Genomic DNA, 23,281 nt, shown 5'->3' on the forward strand with positions numbered 1-23,281 from the left:
AGCTAGAGGGGGAGAGCACTCCAAGGGAGTTCTTAATCGGCCACCACCACCCAGTACTGCAAGCATTTTAAAAATATAGAATGAACTTCACATCACTACTGGACCCCCATTTAGAAAAAAACATTGAAAAATGGAAAAGCAGCTAGTACAGATGGCATTCCTCCAGAGGCTCTTATAAAGCTACCCCATCAAAGTCTGCAGCGATGTTACAACCTCTACTACAAAAGATATTGGAAGAAGAAAAAGTTTCAGGTGCTTGGGAAAACAGGATACCTGGTTAAACTTCCAAAGAAAGACTGTCGCAATGTGGAAATTGGCGAGGTATCATGCTTTTATTCATTGCCAGCAAGGTTCTAACAATAGTAATCTTGGAAAGAATAAAAGAAGCATTGGACAAGGAACTAACTAAAGACCAGAACAAGCAGGGTTTTGCCAAAACAGATCATGCACAGACCACATTGCCACCCTTCGAATCATCATAGAGCAGTCTATTGAGTGACAGTCTTCACTATATTCAACATTTCTGGACTTTGGAAAACTTTTTAGTTTTGACAGTATGAATAGGTCAATCATCTTGAAGCTAATGGAACATTATGGAATACCTCCAAAGTTCATTAGCATCATTAGCAACTTGTATGACGATGCCACATGTCACATAATTCACAATGGAAAACTCACATCCATTTAAAGTAGAAACAGGAGTAAGACAGGGTTGCATTCTTTTACCAACGCAATTTCTAATTGTAATTGACAAGATCATGATGGAAACAATACTGGAATCCAGAGGACCTTTACCAAACACCTCGAACACCTTGATTTTGCAGATGACATTGACCTGCTATCCCACAAACAAAACATGTACAGGAGAAATTGTCGCGCCCTGCAGCCGAAGCAGAAAAGACCGTCCTTAAAATAAATATAAAAAGACAGAGTTGATGAGAATGAACAACAAACAGAATGCACTAATCCAGTTAAATGGAGAGAATAACAAGGAAACCGATAAATTTACCTATCTCGGGAGCATTGTCAGCAAGGACGGGGGCGCTGACGACGACGATAAAGCCCTACCAACAAGGCAAAACATGCATTCAACACCCTCCGCCCAATTGGGAATTCTAAAGCACTCTCCATCAACACCAAAGCAAAACAATATAAAAGTATGTAGATGCATCTGGTATTTAAATACTTTTTATGTGGTAAATGCCCCTTACATTCAGTTTACAATCACTTCAAATCACGCTATGGGGTGTAATCGTGTCATCAAACTTAGACAGCAATGTAACTGATATTTGAATAAACGTAGGTCTGACAAAAGTAACCCGATACAAGTAAACCACAGGAAATCATGTGAACATATATTAATGATTACTGTAGGACTACAAAACATGACAGCTTTTTATTAAGGTTTCTATCCCAGCTTCAAAAAATGATCCAGCAGAGGTTCCTTAACCCTGTACAGAGCGTTGCTACAGAGTAATGGGGTCATTTACCTCATGGTGAAGGCCATTTTGAATTGGATTCTGTGTCTTTACAGGCATAAGAAAGTCACATGGAATTAACCTTGTACCTAAAAAGAGGAACATAAATACACGGTTATAGCGAACCCGCTTATAATGAATTGACGCTTACAGCGAAGTGAATTTCATTCCCTAAGACTCTATTTCATGTTGTGACGGATATAACGAATTACGCTTATAACGAAGTTAAATTGTCCGTCCCTGGGACTTCGTTATAAGCGTGTTTTACTGTATACCAGTAATATCCTATTCAGAGAGTATAATAATAAGAAGGAAATCATTTCTCAGCATGGCTCCAGTAAAAGAATTTAAATAGGTGACGCTCAGCTTTTAAAAGTTTTCACAATAAAAACTTTAGTTCAGAACAACTGAACTTTAGTATGAACACTGAGTGTGGACCTTGGTGAATGAGCTGGTAGAAAGCATGCTGGCCGTTCGTCCCTGGTTCACCCCAAATGATAGGCCCTGTCTTGTAGGCACACCTCTGACCACTCCTGGTGATGTATTTCCCGTTGCTCTCCATATCTCCCTGCTGGAAGTAGGCAGCAAATCTGTGCATGTACTGCAAGAAAAAGTAAACAGGCTTAGGTTAGGTATTATTCATGTTGTAAGAGGGTCAATCAAAAAATACAATACAAAGACAACGTGGCTGTCTATCATATTTATATTTTCAGCAAAGTCAAAACTAACAGATTAATTAATGCAACAACTTTTATTTAATTGTTATAGAAAGTTTCATTCCATTTGATGAAAAAGGTATTTTTGTTACCCGTTTTTAAAATGATTAACATGATTTGTCACCACGGCGCACGTTAACGATGAAAACATAATGTTAAGATGACGCACGCGCAATTAATAGAAATATCCATTCTTTATATCACCCTGTATCTTTTGTGTTTATCAGTATACAATTTAAATTGGCAATATTTCACTTGACATCTAATTTGTCATAATCATAAGTTAGTTTCTCGAAGTTTTCTTATTTTTTACCCCATGTCTTTTCGTTTACAGGAAGGAAATCCCTGAATGTCAGATGACGTTGTTTATTTTTTTTATCAAATATTTACAGATATTCTACTCTCTTTTGTGTTGTTTGATGTTCAAAATACAGATATCACAACCCCACAAGATGTGTTAGAGTTAAACACAATTGTGCAAATAATTTTTGACTTATTTTTTCCACCATTGGGCATTTTCAGTTTTATTTCGCTTCCCCAGTTAGATCCATATGGTTTACACTTTTCGTTGCGTCGATCGCCGTGACGTCTGGCGACGTCAATTTTTTTAGTCAATTTCAAAGAAAACTGTATGTCTTAAATTACTGATATCAAAGCTATATATCCTGTCATTACTTGGTACATAAAATATTTCTTGATTGACCTCGTATGCTTCTGTTAGATATGCAATTGCAAATGCATGAGGGTCATATATGATCCTTTTACATAACTGTGATGCACACTGTTGTTTGAAGAATGTTTATGTACCAGTTATATTGTTGATATGATGTGGTTTTGAGATACCTGAGTACGTATAGTGTGCTTATATAAAGAGACGATGAGCTTGAACATTTTCAAAACAATAACTAAACAAGAAACTGTATGCAAGGTACCTGGTCATATGGAAGTAAAGCCTGGGTTTCTGCTTCGAAGAAGTTATTATACCATACTCCAATCAAAGCCAAAATAACAGGAATCTAGAGAAAACGTTGTAATGCATACAAAATTCACAGCAGACTGATTGACGATGATCAGGAGGAATGCCATTTTCTAAAATTATATTTCAATGCTAGGGTATAAATAACAGGTATTCCTTTATTCCTTTGGCACTCTTTTGGCAAGTGTAAACTCTCAGAATATTATCACTAATATTATTGAAGTCTCAAGCCACTGACCCGAAATGTTTTTGGACTAACATTACGCCAATACATTTTATTTTACACCACAAATAAATTTACATTAGATTCCAGTGGAGCATTAACAAAATGGTTGTCCATAAAGTGGCCTCCTGCTAGCAAGTCTTCAAAATTGTCCATTCCTGAAAGTATTGAAAACCAGACATATCGGAACATTGACACCAAATCTTAATGAAATGCTACACACAAATCTATTACATAATGATTTTTAAAAATTGTGAACTGGTTATATGTTACGATAATTATAATGCAGGACTAACCGATGTAAAGCGCAATGGACATTCCAATGGCTGACCACAAGGAAAAACAACCTCCAACCCACTGAATCATAAAAATACATTTGCATCAGATACCCCATAACCATTGTCATTGGGTGTGTGTGTGTGTGTGTGTGTATATATATATATATATATATATATATATATATATATATATATATATATATATATATATATATATATATATATATATATATGTGTGTGTGTGTGTGTGTGTGTGTGTGTGTGTGCGTGTGTGTGTGTGTGTATAATTTCCCAATACAACAAAAAATGAATCGGCACAGTTTTAAATAATTTAAAAATAGTAAATATCCAGAATAAAATCACAAATTGATCCTATTTACTGCAAACGTTTTCGCCATTCGTGGCTCTTCAGGATCAATATGTGATTTTATTCTGGATATTTATTATTTTTAAATTATTTAAAACTGTGCCGATTCATTAAAAAGAAATGTCTGTAAAAGCATACGCTATTTAAGAAATATTAGTTGTATACTTACATCCCACAGCTCAAACATATCTTTCTCATCAATTCCAAATTCCTTTACTTTTGTCTGCAAAATGTAAGTTAATTTGCTAAAATAACTTATTCAGCAAATCCAAATAAACGTAATCAGTAGAACACGAGCTGTATTTGAAAACGTTTTTCTAACGAGCTTTAGCTGGTAAGGTACGGACTAATCTAAAACTTACTGCATTTGTAGAAAGAGCTACAAAATGTTTGGCTATGGCACTTTTCTAAAAAGGAAAAAAAAATGATGATATCATTATCCATTGTCATGATATGTGGAGTAATTAAGGAATAACAACATGTTCGGTAATCTTTCCCCACAACCCACCTCCTTGGCAGCCTTCAGTAGCCAGGCTTTGGCAAACTCAGCATTGGTGATGGTTTCTTGTGTTGTAAATGACTGAAAAACCAATCAACATTTTACGTTCACAATTTCTGCAGTAAGAACTTCTAATGTTTCTACATATCAAAGATATGGTCCAGACAAAATTTTTGCAATTTTCCTTCATTAACATTGAAATTGCCGAAAATGAACTTGGGTCAAAATTACGACACACCCTCAGGATATGAGCAGTTTTGTGCGAGGTAGGAACTTTTAATGTTCTGCCATAAAGAAGATGTGGACAATACACGATTGCAGAGATAGACGGACGGACAGATAGACGGACAAGGTGATTTCAATATACCTTCTAAACTTTGTTTGCGGGGGGAGAGGGTAATAATTAACTTCATGTTTGGTCACTTAAGATCTCTTCGAACCGGCTTATTTTGTCATCATCTCAGTCCTAACTACTGATTTCCCCAACTCAGAAATCTACTACAAACCAGGTCTGACCCGCCGATGCCGATGTTGACGACGTTAGTGATGGCTTTCCCTGTGTAGCCCTTCCAGGTCCCACCCTGAACAGACTCAGTGAACTCCCACATGTGTTTCAACACTCCGTTGACATCTGGCATCACCTGGAGATAAAGGATTTCTAACAACTTATCATTGTACAATAGTATTTTTGGTAATGGTATATTGAAAAAATGAATATGAGTGAAGGCTCATAAAGAGAATACAATGTGAAACTGGTTACCGGTACATTTTATGAAAGTTACATCAAATGTAATGGCGTTTGTACAATGTACCACCCTAGCTTTATGCCTGAAATTTTATACGCAAGAGAACATAATCATGGATATACCAGTCGGTACATGTTCAGTAGTATTGATTATCAAGTCATTTGGTCAATGAGCATGATGAGCATCTGTAAAAGCAAGAGGAGTTGTATGGTTGAATTAGGGATGTGCAATAATGTACTCACATCTTTTCCGTCAAACATGACAGGCGTGTTAGATCTATTGCGGAGAGCGACATGTAACTCAGCTCTGTCTTGTGTGAAGTTGATTTTTTCACCAGCAAACATGGCTGCTCTCATCTCTTCAACCTTCGTCTCTTTTGCCTTAGATAAAATACATGTAAATTGAAACATATATCACCGATTTATATACTTAAGGCTAGACTAAGACACAAAATAAGGGTACTTCACTAAATTTGCAAAAATATTTATTTGATTCGTCGTTAAACATTACCATACCAGTTTAAACAGCAGACCCATAGTTTTACTGTCCACCAAGTTTTTGGAATAATCCAAGAGAAAATCGCCATCTTTTGTTGGTAGCTTCTGACTGTATAGGACAAATTAATAATAAAAATCACTAATCGTCTGCAAAATTTATTTCATTAAACAACCTACTTTGATATACATGTACATGTAATGTAGAAAAAAATCTGACCAATATCCAACCTTTAAATTTTTTAACGTGCCTTGTTCTCATAAAACGTTGATTAATCTTAAAAAAAATCGTTAATTTGATCATTATATTGACTTGATACTTATGTACCACACATTTACATATGGGTTTATATTTTATTGGGGAAATATCTATCCCACCCCTTACAAAATGTTTTTCTATACAACCTTAATTAAATGAATGTTCCTTTTTGCAAATGTTTGATGCATATATAGTTTCACAAAATATAGGTATAAGTATATCTTTTATGTGTAGGTGTGGATATTTTATTACTAACCCATAGAGAACTGTAAGAAGTAAACAAGGTATTAATTATTATACTTTCATGTTAAATATTGAAATCGGATTAGTTTAGACGCAGTTTATAATCAGTTCTATTGCCCTAAGCGTAAGCAACACATTTGGCAATGGGTAACACTATATAAATAGTGCCTGTTTGGGAGGGTAACAGTTGAAATTGACACCCCGAGAAAACCATTTCAACTGTTATCCTCCCAAACAGGCACTATTTATTTTATTATACTGAATGTCTTAATTTTTAAGAAAATTTTACTGCTTTTATATAGGAATAACGTGAATTCTACAGCGAACCTTACGCGCATAAATTTCGCGCATGTAACAATTTTTAATGTTACCCGTTGCTAAGTGCGTTGCTAACGCTGAGGGTAATAGAAAGGATTATGAACTGCGTCTTAACCAATCAGATTTCAGTATTTAACATGAAAGTATAACAAAACGAATTGTTACATGCTCGTAAACTATGCCCGTACAGTTCGCCGTAGAATTTACGTCAAAAAATTTTAAGCAGTAAAGATTTAATTACAATTAAGATATTTGGTATAATAAGATGAATAATGCCTGTAAGAGGGAGGGGGGTTAGTTAGTTAGTTAAATAATTGATTAAAGAAATTAACCAAAAAATGAAAAGAACCAAAGAAAAAGAAAGAAAAAGTGAACTTATTTCAGAGGAAGGAAAACATGAAATTGAGAAAAGGAGTTCAGCTTGTGCAATACTTTAAAACCTATATACAAGAACTAAAATGTAAAGCTGATAATTTTATTGCTGAAAAAGATAATGTGGTAGAAGATGAAATTGATTAAGTACATTTTAAGAGGCTTTTATATTTGAAGGAAAGGTTGTCCATATAATTATAAATTAAGAAATTTGTATTATGTTTTTACAGGCACGTAGCATCAGGGGGGGCCCTCCCACTTTTTCTCGCAGCAACAATTTTTTTTAAAATTTACATATAAAAAATGGAATTATCATGGAGTTGCCCCCCCCCCCCAATTTTTTGGAGTATGTAAAAAATTGATATGAAAATAAGGAAATGAGGAGTGAAATTGAAGTTATATAGTTCGCTAGCCCCCCCCCCCCCCCCCGGATTAGGATTTTGAAGATTTTGGAAACTTAAATTTTTTATTTTTTTTTGCTTGTCAAGTTTTTTGGATGAGTCTGGCCCCCCTTCTTTCAAAAACGATGCTACGTGCCTGTTTTAGAAATATATATTTTGGTGTTCATCATATTGATCTTGTTTTCGAAGATATTTTAGATATTTTGAATATTACTGTAAACAATTAACCAAGGAAAAGCACTGCTTTTATTCTAACAAGTGAAATGGGTGTTTTGAGTAGAAGTCATTTAAATGAGTAACTCTTAAATAGAAGTGATCTTACTATGCATAGAGATGAAACTAAACAAAAAAGTACATAATTTTTATGCTGTTCAAGTTAGCAAAGACTGGAAGAAAGTTTTAAAGGGGCATGAACACGATGTGGGTCAAATTCTATTTTCTGTTCTTATTATTTACAATGCTTTAGGAATGCATTTCGAATGATGAAATGATATTTGAGAGTTAGTCATAGTTATAAGCAAGATACAGGGCTCACAATTCTTTGTCATGTAAACAAGGCTCGTGTGCCCTGTTTTTGTTTACAATGCTTACATCAAACAATACTGTTCAAAGTAAAAATTTAAATAACAAAGCATTCGAAAAAACCCCAGAACAAAACAAAAGTATCAATAAGCAGCTCAATACGCCAAATATTGAAAAATTATTAAATTTGTCGATATTTGCATGGTTAATTGAGTGACTGGTTGATAAAAATTCAGGGTGCCCGTGTAATACATTATCGCACTAAATAATTTTGGCCTGTGACAATATAATGTCACATCACATCATGTGCATTAACCATGTTATGCATTGGTCTAGGTCTAGGTGCATTACTAATTACCTGAATTTGTCAAATCTAGTGGCATCATCCTGAAACATTTTCATCATGTTTAGTTTAGATCCCTCAGAATCGAAATAACTTTGCAGTTCTTTCCATGCCGCTTCTTCTGGTAAAGGTGCTCTTTTGAAATTCGCCATCTCTTAAATGCGCAATCAAGCAAGAGACAGAAGAGTCAGCTTTAGTTTGTTACTTTGAAATCAAATTGACTCCTTTGGAAGTGATCAAAAGCGTTTTCTCCTGTAACTCGAGTTTTTACTCTAGATACCAACCTCTTGATGCAAAGTCAAAGGAGTGCATAAATACACTGTTCTCGGACTGTTCTTTCTGTCTACGTGAGGTAGTGCAGTCAGAATGGAATTGAAGAATTTACAGGTTATGCATGCGATGAAATTGTTATACAATATGTTTTAGGGCGCAACCGTTGGGGCGAGCGCAGAATAAATTAGAATTGAATACACACAAGTACATATGTTTCATAATGATAAATACCAAATTTATGCATCAACCTGATAAAAAAGGAACAATATATTTTACGTTCCATTTCACATGTATAAGCATTTATGTTTTATGGTGCTTTAGGATGTCTTGACTGCCTTAACTCTTCTTTCTGCACTTTCAAAATCCATACAACTGTTCGCTTCAATGAATACCATGAGGAGTAATGTTGCTTCAACTTCTTTACACACTTTGTAGAATTTTCTTAATCCTGATGTCCTACGATGACTGTTCTGACAGCAACTCTTTTCACCTCTCAGCCATTGTCCAGCAATTATCTATCAGAGATCTCCGTTGGTTGTGTACGATCAAGCAGTTGGCTGGTATACCTCTATGCGTTATCAGCTGGGTTGATTTTCATGTTGATGATCTCCATTTGCTTGGTTGTGATCCTTCATGTATCACTGCTAACGTAATACTAGTACTGCCAGACTGTCGGTCCAGAATACGACACAATGAATGGACATGTCTATCTTGGTCAGTAACATCGTGTTGGTTTTGTCAACTCCAGTCTTTGTACGATTGTCTACCTGAGTGGGGCAAAACGATAATTTTCCATGAAGTAGGAACAATGACGTTTACTGTCTGCATTCTCTAGTCGTAACAAAGACACTGTGTCGTGTCCAGTTTCGCTTGCGTCTGCAAAGTGATGTAACTGCGCAATGACTGGATAGAAACTGATACATCAGTCCACTTTGAAGTCTTTTTGTTTATGGACATCCTAGTTTGAATGATTCCACTGTTCATCTAGAATTCCGTCAAATATCCTAATGGGCCGTACACACTACTGACCATCGATAGAATTCCTTGTCTTGTAAGTGGTTGTTTCTTCAATTCCCGTTTAAATTCAAAGAAATCAAACTCGACGAACCACTGGACTCCAAAGGCTCTTTTAATCGGCGAAGTGTCATGTTTTAGATTAGCTCTCTCTCTCTCTCTCTCTCTCTCTCTCTCTCTCTCTCTGACACGGGTATAATGTTGATGGCATCTCGACTGTTGGTTATCAAGTTTGTAATGTGAAAACCACCTTTAATTGTCTAAAGGTCTTTTAAAGTCTTTCACTAAAGTAATAGCCTCTGTCATTGATTTTAAAGACTGGATCACCATCTTTCCACCATAGAAATCCAAAAAGGAAGCATCTCGGAGAGGAACACACACACTTGGTAGAACATGCTGTCAATATCCACCATATAATAGCTATCTCTTCCTCCCGGAGTTTGATCAGAGTTCCAATAAGTGTGTTCGGAAAGTTGAGGCCTTGCAACAACTGATGTAGTGAAGTTCCCTTGAACATTGTTGCACAAAGCCTTTTTAGCTTCTTAGCGGACAATGATTACTAAGTTTTGAAATTTAACAGATTTTTTGTCCTTAAGTTTATAAACCACATTGTTGCACAAAGCCTTTTTAGCTTCTTTGCGGACAATGTTTACTAAGTTTTGAATTTAACAGTTTTTTTTTTCCTTAACTTTATAAACCACATTTCGCCACCTTTCTTGTAAGTAGAATGGTATTTACTTCATTAGAAGTTTCATTCATGTTTTAAGAATTTTCTTGCACTCGAGCACTGTCCACTTTATTCACAGCAAATTGACACTCGGTTAAAATTACTCGTACTTCCATATGCGTCTAATGCCTTCGTATTGTCTGGTTTAATAGTTCGCCAAATCAACGCCTTTTTGACATAAGTTTAAGCCACCACATCCTTGTCACCGTATCGATCCTTAAGTTCCTCTTAAGCTCGTAAGTATCCTCCTTCTGCATCCCATCCCAATGTGAATATCCAATAACTGTTCTGTAATCTTCACCATTGATAATTAAACTGGAGAAGAGAACCAAAATGTTCTTTATATGGACTGGTGTTGGCACACACGTAAGTTTTCAAATCTCAGATGATTATTTGCTAGACCATTTGATTTCCTTCGAACTTCTGAATGTCTTCTCTGGGTTTGCTGAGCTCTCTTGAAACTGTAAGTGGATTACCTGTGTTGTTACGATTTTCTGCAGTTGTAAACGTTGGTTCTGACAAATGAAATAAAAACTTGTGCTTGTGGCTGACGACTTGTTGTTAGATAGCTTGAAACAGGCACATATGCTGTACTGTGACGTGTTATTGTTGGCACGTGTGGAATACTGGGTGTCATTTTACATCAAAAAGACTCAATTTTGACTGCTGTATAGATGTAGACACCTGCACGATGGGATTCTGTATTGATGTTGGCACTGTTAATAAAGGCAAAATGCAGATGCTCCACTCACAGTTCGGTTTCTTCAAGTTCCTCGATTATTTCAGTTCTCACAACACATATTTTTATAGCTGTTTGTATATATTCAGTTCTTCTTTCAGCTTAAGGTCAGACGACACGTTCCTCAATTTTATATAACTTTTTCCAGGAATTTGTTGATCGTTTACTACTATTTTGACAAGCTTTCTTGCAAAAAATTAGGGTACCTTACCAGGCATTTCTGCAAAATACTAGAGTATGCAATTTCCTATATAATATCTTCTTGAAAATACACTTGAAATGCTGATATAAAAACAAATACAAATACAGCTCAGCAAAATTCACTATGTTGGAACTCTATCTCGGCCGGGCGGGGCTTTGAACTCACGACCTCTAGAACCTATATGATACTGGCAGTGAGCGGCCACGGTTCTAACCACTCGGCCATCTAGGCACATAGCCTCTTCCAATTAAATTTTAATCATTTTTAAAATAATTATAAAATTAAAATTTTTATTTAAACTCTTTAGGACGAGGAGATACAAAAAAGATTCTCGAGGAACGTGTCGTCTGACCTTGAACTGTAACTTGGCTTCTCTCCGTTTTTTCTCCAGAAGCAATGCTAATTAAGGCTGTAATATAGCTTTTCTCCGACCTCTAACTTTGCTTGCGAATAACTACTTCTCATACTTGTGCTGAAAGTAACTGAACTGCTATCCAGTATAACACTGTGAACCAATCCTCTACTGACTGTTTTATATAAATTCGTGAGGTGTTCGTCTCTCTTTTGAATTTTTTCTTCATCGGAGACAACCTTATCTTGAGACAGAGGAAACTCTTCATATTTGTCGAAGCATTCACTGGAGACTCCTTTAACCGTTTCTTTGACCTCTGATGAGAATAACAATTTTCCAAAGTGAATTCAGAACCTTTGTGGGTAATGTTTCTATTTCGTTCACTCCTACCTGTTCTATCTTCTCGTCCTCCATCATCTTCCATTATCTACTGAATTGTTAATAATTTGTAGTGGTCGATGAAAACGAAACTGTATTCTTGTAAGTAGGGCATTGTGGCAGCTTTCCTGACCATCGCGACAAATCTAAGGACCTCTCTGAAGTCCTTGCAATATTATTAAAAGTTGAGAAAAAAACTTTTTTACTGACATAAGTTTCTGAATGCTTTTAGGGGCTTTTATGGCAATATGGGTAACACCTATAGCACCGAATACATTTGGAAAATTTTGTTTTTGCTCAAACTTGTCCATTACTTCGTGACTTTTATAAGATTATTAACAAAAAAGTCTTTGATTCTTGTGGAACATCTGATTACAGAGGACTCGTTGACATTGAATGTGCCAGATATGTTGTGAATGCTGTCCTGGGTTGCTAAATACCATGGAGTAATTCACAAATGTTTATCTATTGAAATAAATTATCTTCCTTCCGTCAAACCAGGTTGTAATTCTTGAAAGTGGGCTATATTTCTACATGTGCATTCAAATGTTGCTCTTGAAACCGGAAAGAAACGCCGAAAATCGCCCAGGTTGTAGAAGGGTACAGTTTCTTCCACATATATTACTTTACTAGTTTTATCATCCCTTGTCCTACAATAAATTATATATTACTTAGAGTCATTTATCAACAATTTTTAAAATTTTATGTTCCATAAAATGTTTTATATACAAACTTTCTTCGCTAATTAGCTATTTAATTTTTCAAATCTTCCGATTTCTGGGTATTGTTTGTATTATCAAGCTGCGGAAAAGGCATTCAACATTGTACTGCTTTTAGAATTCTCAGTATGAAAAAGTTGTGAATATAAATATATAATTATGTAAACAAATTTATCGCAATTATTATTTTTTATGAATAAAATATATTTCACATTTTTAAAAAACATATTACAATTGGGTTACTTTTTCATGTAAAGTAAAACACATATACGATTTAACGTCCGCAATAATCAACATTTACAAAGCCTGGTATTGTACTGACGTGTATTTATTAATAAAAGTAACAAAAGAACATTTAATATTTCGCTGTCAAAATCATCTAGAATCCGGAACACAAACAACTATTTTGGACCCCACACTCGGGAACAATTCAAAGTGAAAAATAATAAACTTACAGAAAATATAGAACCCGAACCGACCCTCCTCCCCGACTATGACATGCAAAATTCACAAAATGAAAACCATAGTTAACGCGAACATCTATGTTTCAGAAGTGTAAACTATAATTAAAAACAACCAAATGCAAAACATAGTTTATCTGCATGTTAAATATTCTAGTAGTTTTACGATTGTGAAACTATAAATAACAACTCTTAGCTGATGTAAATTAAAGTTTATAGATATAAATCAACACTTATCAGCAAATACTATCGTTAACGTTAAATTAAAGACAGAAAAACTTAGATTAGAATTTGTAAACTATAGTTTGCAACCGTTAAATATGGTTTTACAGATGAAAAATATAACCAACTAATTGTTAACTATAGTTTGCAGTGCGTAAACTAGTGTTAAAAGTCGATAAACCTAATTTTTGAACTGTGAAACTATGTTTAATTTAGCTCATTTTTTGTGAATGTGGCGTTTCATATGTTTGCGATTGCAAAATATAGTTTATCTGATAAATTTAGTTTCATGAATGTGAAACTTTGTTTGATTAACAAGTCTTAACTATAGCTAACGAACATTAATATGTTTTACAGATGAAAACTATAGTAAAAGAGGCGATAACTATATAGCTTACGGTTCGTATCATAACAAAAATGAAGACTACGTTCATTAATCATGATTGTAACTCACATAGTGAATTGATTAAAAACATAACTCAATAAGGTTGACATACAAAAAATAAAAACTTATCTGACATCTTGATGACTTGGAGATCAGCAAATATAATTTGGGAAAGAGAATTCTCCTTTTATGACACTGACGCCAATTATCTTCTCTTCATTTGTGTCTTAATTTTCAATTTTAATTTTTTGGCCATATCTCTTCATTGAATCTTTAACAAATCTTTAAGGGGCATGACCACTGACGATTTTGGTGAAAATTTATTTTTCTATTTCTATTGTTCACAAAGCTTATATAGTGCATTTCTAATCAACCAAAATATGAGTGTAAATCGTAGAGTTACAAGCAAGATCATAGCTTACAATTCTTTGTTATGTAAACAGGCCTCCTGCCACGTTGTTTTTGTTTTTTGTTTTTTTTTGACATTGGTTCAGTAAACCAGTTAAGTTCTTTGTAAGCCGATTTTTCTATCTGCTTATTTATAATTTTGCCAATATATTTTTAACATGAATAAACAGTTCCTAGAATTTGTCACATTCATTTTCGGTCTTAACCTGGAAATTCAAAATGTTAAGAAAAACATGACCTGAGCTTTGTTTTTTTTCATAACAAAGAACTGTGAGGTATGTATCTCGCTTATAACTCGACAATTGACAATCAAATTTTGGTTGACGATTAGAAATGACCTATCGAAGCATTGTATATTAAAAACGGAAAAACAAATTATGACCCAATTCGTGACCAAATGCCCCTTTAATAATTTTAATAGGCGGAATCTTAAATATGATGATTGGATGGGAACAAACTCCATTTCAAAAAACAAAACACATGAAATGAAACACCATTTATATATCATGTCCAGCCAAAAAGACTAGGTATCTAATGCGAAACCGACGAATATTCTAACATAGCCCGGGCCGAACAAACCACGATCCGAATTGAGAAAAGGCCGAAACGACTTGCTACCCGCCATTTCATGTACAAGTTACTAAAATTAAAAGGGATGTCTCTACTTCCGGTACAGAAACCTAGCATCCAAAGATGATTCAGATTTCAATAGGTGAATAAGGCAACATAAAGAGGTATTGTAAAGGATACTATTATGTGTTCATTATGTATCAATATATTCCCAGGTCAATTGATTTATTATTTTTGATATTCTTATTTCAGCGATGAACCATTTGTTTGACACCTTTAGGTGTTGACTGAACCTGTTATCAAGAAGATCATATTGGAAATTCAATGATATTTTTAGGGTCAAATGATGCATTATTTATCCTGATTTGTCTTGCACAAACACAATTATAGAATAAGTGATGCTTTCATTATTGTTATATCGTTGTGTTACAGTGCACAACAAATAAATGAGGCAGGAATTATATAATCCTAGGCTTCCCTGACCCCAGCTTGTATGATTTAATGAAATTTGACGGTGAGAGAGAGGTGGTGACAAAATTAGTTTGCATAAGATGTTACCACTTGTACTGTGATTGATGTAAAATGGCCTACAAAATGAAGCGTCCCATTGAATTAGGCTGCCTGTGAATGTCATTCAATTTCTTTGCGCATATCAGCATACCAATACACAGAAATAAAACACAAAAATTCTGAAGATACTGATTTTTTCATTTAAAACTTTTAGGATGTCGTTTTTAATCTGCAAATATAGCATGCAGTGAAAATGTGTTACTAACAGTTTAAGTCAATACTTATTGTAAATTATGGTAATTGCTTGAGGAGGCAAATGAATGCATGATTAGCTTTAATGTTATCATTGCATTAAAGGTAGGACAGTTTCAGTGAGATTTCATTAAAGTGTTTTAGAAGTGTTAGCACATTTCAAGAAATTTTTATTTTTATATAAACAATGATTAATTTGATTGCTAAGTTGTAAACATGCTAAACTTGGTAAATCCAATTTTGACTTTCTTGGGGCCCGTGTTATCTTGGATATGACTAAGGTCATTAGGAATAAATAAATACTAATGGGCACTTTAGGACAAATGCATCCAATAAATACAGGTATATAATTTGAAGTATAAATAGCCAGTGGGATAATGTTATGGTATTCTGTAGGTTTCTGTTAATTAAATTCTAATCATGCATTTGTCTTATTTTGTAGGAGTGCTGTTGTCTACGCAACAGAGAATTGTTTTAATGCAGATGGTCTTACAATTGGATTGAAAGTGATGAGTTTACGGGAAAATGAGGCCAAGGTTTTTCTATGCCCAGATTTTAGCAGAAAATCCTGAAGATGGACAGTCATAAAAGAAGTCTAAGAAATGGACGTAATTTCTCAGGAGACAACCAACCAAAATTACTTATGCAAAACCCAATGAAAACCATTTTGGAAACTGTGCAAAATTGCTATGAAGGTACAACATTAATTTAACACAAATTAGATTTCTGAAGGCTATACTAAAGGCATTGTGTTGCTCTACTTTACTTTAATGCTTTACTCCCACAACACAATTGTAAATGATATTTTAATTTAAATTTACACAAAATTATCACGTATGGCTATCTGATCTACTCCACTCCCTCTATATGTATGCAGAAGTGACACTGCCACTACAACTCGAGTGCAATACCGCCAATATTCTTTATGGAAATTTGGGATTAATCTTTCATGTAGGACTTTCTTATCTTTGTAATCTCTTATGCCATCTGGGCCCATTCTATGAATGAAATTATTGTACATGTACCTGTACTGTCTTTGTAGGGGTGGTGGAGTACATGGATGTGTGGAAGAAGTTTGATGGGGCAGGCACCCATCTAGTGGACTCCCTCTGTAACAGTCTGTGTGGCTCGGACTATCAGCATCTGGGGCTGGAGACCAGTCAAGCTTTCAATGTCATTTATGCCAGTAGCAATGGGATTGATCCATCAGGAAAACTTAGGGAAATAGAGAAGCTTTTAATTGGCCTCAGAAGTCATTTAGAGTCAGTGGAAAATGTTGAGAAAACGAATTCACATTTACAGGTAAATTTTAACTTCACTTTTACTCATGTTTTACAATTATGCAAAAAATATTATTATTTACTTTTTCTTTTCATTTTATTTATCATGCTTATTGATTTAAAGTCTGGAACACTTTAATGAGTAATACTTACTACAGAAGTTTGTATGGACAAGAAATAAAATTATTCTAGAGTTGTCATACTTTCATTGATTTTAATTAATAGAAGAATTGGGATATTATTTATTTTTTCTGAGCAAGTTAAGAGTTCATAATGAGATATTTACTCTTGGGTTCACATGGTTTAGTTAGGGGAGATCTAGAGATGAGGTGCTAAGAACATATCATGATCATTAACTGTAATAAAACAAGGACATAAGAAGTGTCTTTCAAGTGTTGTAAGAAGTGGTACCATTATTTTTCTTTTACAGGTGCTATGCCAGTGTGTTCTCTTGTTCCTGAAGGTGCAGTCTGATTACCATCAGCTGTGTTCTGTAACCATCTCGTCCTTGCTCAGCAAACTAGTCCAAAATTACAAAACCACAGAAACCAAAGATGTTCTTCAGCAAATGACCGATCTCAACTTGGTGGTCAGAGAATCGCCTCCAAACCTGAATTTTTCACCCCAGAAGAGGAGTCCTTCTGCATCCCCAAAGCTTCAAGCAAAGCAAAATTTGAAATCCTCATTTTTGTCTTTGTTTGATAGAAAGAGTGCAGAAAATGACAGTAACAGTGCCTTCTATGTAGACTTAGATAAACCTAACTTAAAGGCTCCCCAAGGAGATGTTCATGTGCTAAACAAACCAGAAATTCTTGTACACATCGGTCTAGATCCTGTACAAGAAAATGAAAAACCAGACTGTATGCCAGCATCTATAGATGATAGCATTCTCTTGCCAGAAATCACCACACAAAACGTGATAGAAAGAAATCCACTTGCCACGGAAGAAGAGCTGGACTCTGTCGTGAACTTACTTTCAGGGATTGTTGCTCACGGGACCGGTTCTCAGATGCAGACAATCCATGAAAATCACCTGACTGTGCCTTCTCTGTATTCATCCAGGAACTCCTCGCCTGGACTCAGTCTCTCCTCTCGGTTTTCATCGCGCACTCCATCCCCAGGTGGGAGCGATGACAGCACCAGACTCGGCCAGGTAGTGAAAGGACAGCGAAGGTCAGATGGAGCTTTGGATTTTTCTGGGATTCTGCGGGGAAACACTTGGCCTCACCGATCCAGTCTTCCGTCTAGTCAGTTCACTAGTTCCCATGAGTTAGGGGGTCAAAGTGCCACCATTCCTAGGCAGTATACAAAGGATGGAACCATGGGTGGTGGAAGACAATTGATGAACATACATGCAAGCCATCCATCTTCAGGATATCCCTGGGGATACCCTGAACCTAAATATAGACCTTGGGTTACCAAGAGTTTGCCATCCTCTCAAGGGTAAGTTTAAATATGACAAGATGATTTATAAGTTTTGATATGAGAGTTCTTTCCCCCAAAAAGCAAAAATTTCAAGTACATGCAGATTCCCTCAATTATCAAATTTCAATGTGATTTCAATTTTTCCTTTTGTTTCATGATATCTGAATACATTAAATTTTTTTTTATTTGTTAACAGCTCAGACATTTTACACAGCAGCTGGTCTGCCCTTCAGGACTCAGACGATCTTTCTGATGATTCATCTGGTGGGGAGCCATTCTTTGCCATGGGGCTGGACCTTGTGAATGCTTTAGAAGCAAAGTAACTACCATCTTCAACTCTTTATTCATTGCATTTACTGGATAAAATATAATTATAGCTTCTATAATATGTGTACATTTTTTTCCTTTAAATAGTCCAGGAGGGAGCAGTGATGAGGAGACAGACAGTCAGAAAGATTCGAGTAAGTCTGACAAGCATTCAACAAATACTTGGCCCCCAAAACAGACGTGGTCACAAACAGCCCAGGGAGTGAAGCCTCACCCACAGCCCCCAGAGAAGGTCCCTGTTCACCGCCCTGTATCCATGCAGTGGAGTGATCCTTTGGCCAACCGCTCACCCTGGTCTGGTTAGTATTGTTATAATTCTTATTAACACATTAATATTCAAGAGAATTGATTTTTCGGAATGAGTAAAATTCATAGCTTCAAAGATGCATACCGGTAAATTTATAGGGAAAATGGTCTTAGCAGGGTATAGTGTCACATACCTGGTATATTTGATTAAAATTATATTTTGTTGAATAAACCAAAAACAAAATTATTATTGAAAATTGATGTTATATTTATTGAATTTATGGAGATCAATGCAAATCCAACAAGTTACTTACAGGACCAGTATTTGTAATTTTGGCTTTTTAAAATATTTTTTATGCATGCCAAAATTTTTAACATTACATTTGTTTATTCCAGGTCTTGGGCCTTCCCAAAGCTTGCATGGATTTGGTTCATCTAAGTGACAGGAGATCAATCTTGAGATGTCAGATGAGTGCATGAGTAAGAATTTGAACTATTGGGGGAAAACATTTGGATATACCCCTGGTACCAGAAATAACTTCAAACTGTCTTTAATCTTATGTGATTATCAGTATTATTTCAAATGCAGCAGGCAAGTGTATTCTGTTTACAAATGTGTCTTTACAAGTGATGTTTTTGCTGATATTAATTTGTTCAAATACAATGCAGGGCATTTTTTTTATGATTTTTAATGTTCTCCTGAGGGAGAATAACTGCAAGTCAGTGTTGTTCTGGTAAACCAAGATGTAAAAACCCAAAAACCAAGAAAAAGCTTGAATGAGAGAATGCCTTTGCTTTTGCCACATACTAAGCCATGATAATATTTTATATTGCCTCATTATTTGCTCCTGAAAGTTTGTTAGCTCAAAGGTCACACAGCTTACTTTTTGAACCATATTCAAAAAGTAAAAATTCTTCTTCAAATATTATTCTTGTATATCATGTATATGCAAAGGACTATGTGCGGTATGGTCAAATATCTGCCCCCGATTTCAACCAATTTTTAAATAGTATCGTATGAAAATGAAATCTTCACAAATCATTGTAAAGAGGATGCCTATAACTTTAATCTTGATTTTAGTCATCATTGCTCACTCGCTGTTTATCTATGACGTCACTTAAATGACCTAATTCCCGCAAATTTGCAAACAAATGAAGATATTCTCATTTTTTGCTCTATATTTTGCATTCCGAAGTATAGAGCGCAGGTCTGCTCAAGTGTGATTTTAACATATGTTTTTCTTCAGATAGTTATACATATTATACTAAAAAATGGTACTTGAGCAAGCCTGCGCTCGATGTTTCCCAGTCGAAAAACCATCGGAAAACACCCATATTTTGCTACAAAACATCTATTTATCAAAATAATGCAATATTCACGACGTCATTTCTACATTATGACGTCACTGTGGTGATAACCTTTTACACCTTTATTTCCAATATGATTTTAACTATCTTTCACCTTATTTTAAAGCTCTTTCTAAAACTTTGATTTTGGGGGGCAAAAATTGCATAAAACCGCACTTAGTCCTTTATTATAAATAAATTTCCTTCTAGTTGTTTTTAAGAGAAAATATTGAAAGAAATTTTTAGTAGGTTTGTAAACCTAAAAAACTTTGTTTATTCGTATTAGCAGCAAATGCATTGTTCTTGCCAGTCATGCAGTGGTTAGCTAAGTAACTACGAACATTGTGCTTCAGGACTTTGATTATACATTGTGAAAAAGTGTACAATCATGTTGTTATATTTGGTAACAATCGACAATTCTTTTTAAAAGCTTCAGATTAGATAATTATGTACCATATGTTGAAAATAGTCCTTTAAATATGATATACAAATAGAGATCTACATGTATATGTATATAATTTCTGTGAATATAAAATACATTTCATTCATTGTCAAGAACAAAACATGTAAACCATAGTTTACAAAAAAAAAAAAGTACGTTCATTACCTAACATTTAAAAAGTTTAGGTTGACTTTGTAGTGTAATTAAACATTTAAGTAACTTAACAGTTATAATACATGTATATGAAGTTATTTTGAAATGTTAGTTTATCACTTCCAAAAAGTAGTGTATAGATAGAATATTGCATCCAAATCTATGTGATACTTTGGTATAATGTCTGGTAAACCTTGAATTGTATCTGTGATTTTTGATTTGTGAAAAAACCATTGGTTGTGTGCATTTGGGGCTATAGATTTATTTTTACTCTTTTCTCATTTAATTTAAAAGATTTATCTGTATCCATCACAATTCTATGTAGGTACTTGTATTTCTATTTGTAGTGGAAAAATATTGATATAAACAGATTTGAACATTGTGTTTGAGAGTATGCATCAAACTGAAACTGGTTTGTAGGATGCAGATATAATATATCTTGGTAGGAAAATTTGGGTGGTCAGGACTGTCAAGCTAAATGAAATGAATAAGCCAAAGACTGGTACAAGAGAGTTTTTATTAGTGAATTATTTTTAGTTTGTTTATCATTATACATGGGTTGTATTATAAAATATATGCACATTTAATTTGATAGATAATGTATTGTAGTACAATTAGATAGAGTTTCTTAAATTTATAAAATTAAAAGTTATCAAGTTCTCTCTCTCTCTCTCTCTCTCTCTCTCTCTCTCTCTCGGGCTTTGCTATTTAAATCTTCACATAAAATATGTTGGCTCATAAATTCTATTATACATCATTAATTGCCCATATAGATTCAATAGATATTTCGTTTTGAAATTTCCTGTGTATGAATGAACATAAATAAAATAATGAAGTCCATAAATTTTCTCGAGCATTGCAAAGGGGAGAAAAGGGTAATTTTTCCAAACTATTTACTTATGCTATTTAAATTGATGTAGCAATAAACTAACTCCAGAAAGTGATTTACATAAATTAATGCATCATGAATTTTGAGAGTACAAAGAAAGTGCTATAGTTAAGAATGCGGTGCATCAAATTATTTTATTTATAAATAGGTCTTTTTTTAAATGAAAGGGTATATTAAATATGAAATTTTCATATTACCGGTATGCAGTCTCTAAATCAGTCACATTCACATTATGTATTAATTTTTTTTTTTATAATCCTTAAACATGATTCAGTTTTTTGTTTAAATATACATTTATACAATGTTAATGATAGTTTATTTGATTTTACTTTATAGTATCAGGATCAAATTCCATCACTTAATAGTCAATGCAAAACATTTTTTCCAGTTTTCTATTTATGCCATGTTTATGTCATTGATTTTTTTAATCCAGGTAAATATAAGTCAAAAGACAGAGTGGTCGGCTGTCATTGGTTTGAATTGTTTAAGGTGCTCATAAAATCAGCTGTCTCAAACGTTTATATGTATATTGATATTTTTACAAATGTAGCTTCAGCTATATCCAATTACTTGTAGTTCACACCAAGGTGCTGTACACATTCAAATGTTAACACAACTGCATGGTGCCTTTTTGAGTTTCATTTTTCATTGAATTTTGTGACATATTCAGGGTGTATGTACCGGGTGCATGTACAAAGCTTTGCAGTTTCTGTGCATGATATGTACCAAGGGTATTGAATTCTGCCACAAGTGTCAGAGAGTAAAACCTTGTCTTCAGTTTGTGGCTTAGAATAAATCCACAGAACTTATCAATGGTGTATCATTTGAAACCAGATTTTCACAGGTATCAAAATGTAAACTTAATTTAGATTGATATCTTTAGTCAGGTATCTTTAAACCGTGGGCTGATTTGCAGAAGCTTTTACTAAGATGCACGGTGCCATGATTATTGGGTAATTTTTATGCAATCAATCTCTGCTATAAGAGGTAAACCAGGTTGTACCATTTAAAAAGCAATATATGATGTGTCAGTGTGTCATTTAATTAATGTATGTTGAAACCATATGGATATTAATTTTGTAACTCTAACACATTTGATATATGATGCAAGATTAATTTTTATATAATTATGTTATAAGCATTCATTTTTTTTCCCATTAAGATTGTCTCTTCAAAACCACTCAAGAAAGTGGTTTGTGTTATGTTGTGTTTTTTTTAAGGTCTAGATGACTCCACGTTTTTTTTCATTTTTTATTCAAAGATTTGAAAGATCGTCAAAACCTTATTGCTGGTACTTTACTGTCGAGCAAGATCATCTCGATTTTTTTTTTATGTTTATACAGTTATAACATATGCAGGTCATAAGGTCATCATTTTATTTAAGGAGAGTTGAATATACATGTCATTATAAAAATATTAATAAAGTTGCTGTGCAAAACAAGAATGTAATGTTTTTCTTGTTCTTAAACAAACATGATTTTTAGAGAATTTATGAGAGTGAAACTGCTTTCTATTTCCTTTCATCAGACATAATAAACCTACAAGGTTTCTGGGCATTATCAATGCTTAAATTGGAGTTGGCTGCACTGGGAATTGTCAAAACTTCAAAGGGGTAAAAGGAACATATCATTTCAAAAGGAAACTAGTAACAAATACAGGGAAAAATTCATTAAACATGCCCTGACATTAGAGATTGGCAGACAGACTACTCCGACTTTTGTTTCT

At 34.3% G+C, this 23,281-nt stretch overlaps 1 protein-coding gene and 1 pseudogene across 1 annotated transcript; one reads left to right on the forward strand and one right to left on the reverse strand.

Annotated features, from left to right (window-relative positions):
- Positions 1–1,466: 1,466 nt before the first annotated feature.
- On the reverse strand, positions 1,467–8,526 carry LOC128187565 (glucose-6-phosphate isomerase-like; annotated as a pseudogene).
- Positions 8,527–14,733: 6,207 nt separating this feature from the next.
- On the forward strand, positions 14,734–21,533 carry LOC128190093 (uncharacterized). Its single transcript, XM_052862003.1, has 7 exons — positions 14,734–14,849; positions 15,890–16,142; positions 16,490–16,749; positions 17,158–18,170; positions 18,349–18,471; positions 18,567–18,778; positions 19,122–21,533. The coding sequence occupies exons 2-7, from the start codon at positions 16,022–16,024 to the stop codon at positions 19,166–19,168; spliced, it is 1,776 nt and encodes a 591-aa protein (XP_052717963.1). The 5' UTR covers positions 14,734–14,849; positions 15,890–16,021; the 3' UTR covers positions 19,169–21,533.
- The last annotated feature ends 1,748 nt before the right edge of the window (positions 21,534–23,281 follow it).

The sequence above is a fragment of the Crassostrea angulata genome, chromosome 6, assembly GCF_025612915.1.
Source record: "Crassostrea angulata isolate pt1a10 chromosome 6, ASM2561291v2, whole genome shotgun sequence".
Taxonomy (NCBI): Eukaryota; Metazoa; Mollusca; class Bivalvia; order Ostreida; family Ostreidae; genus Magallana; species Magallana angulata.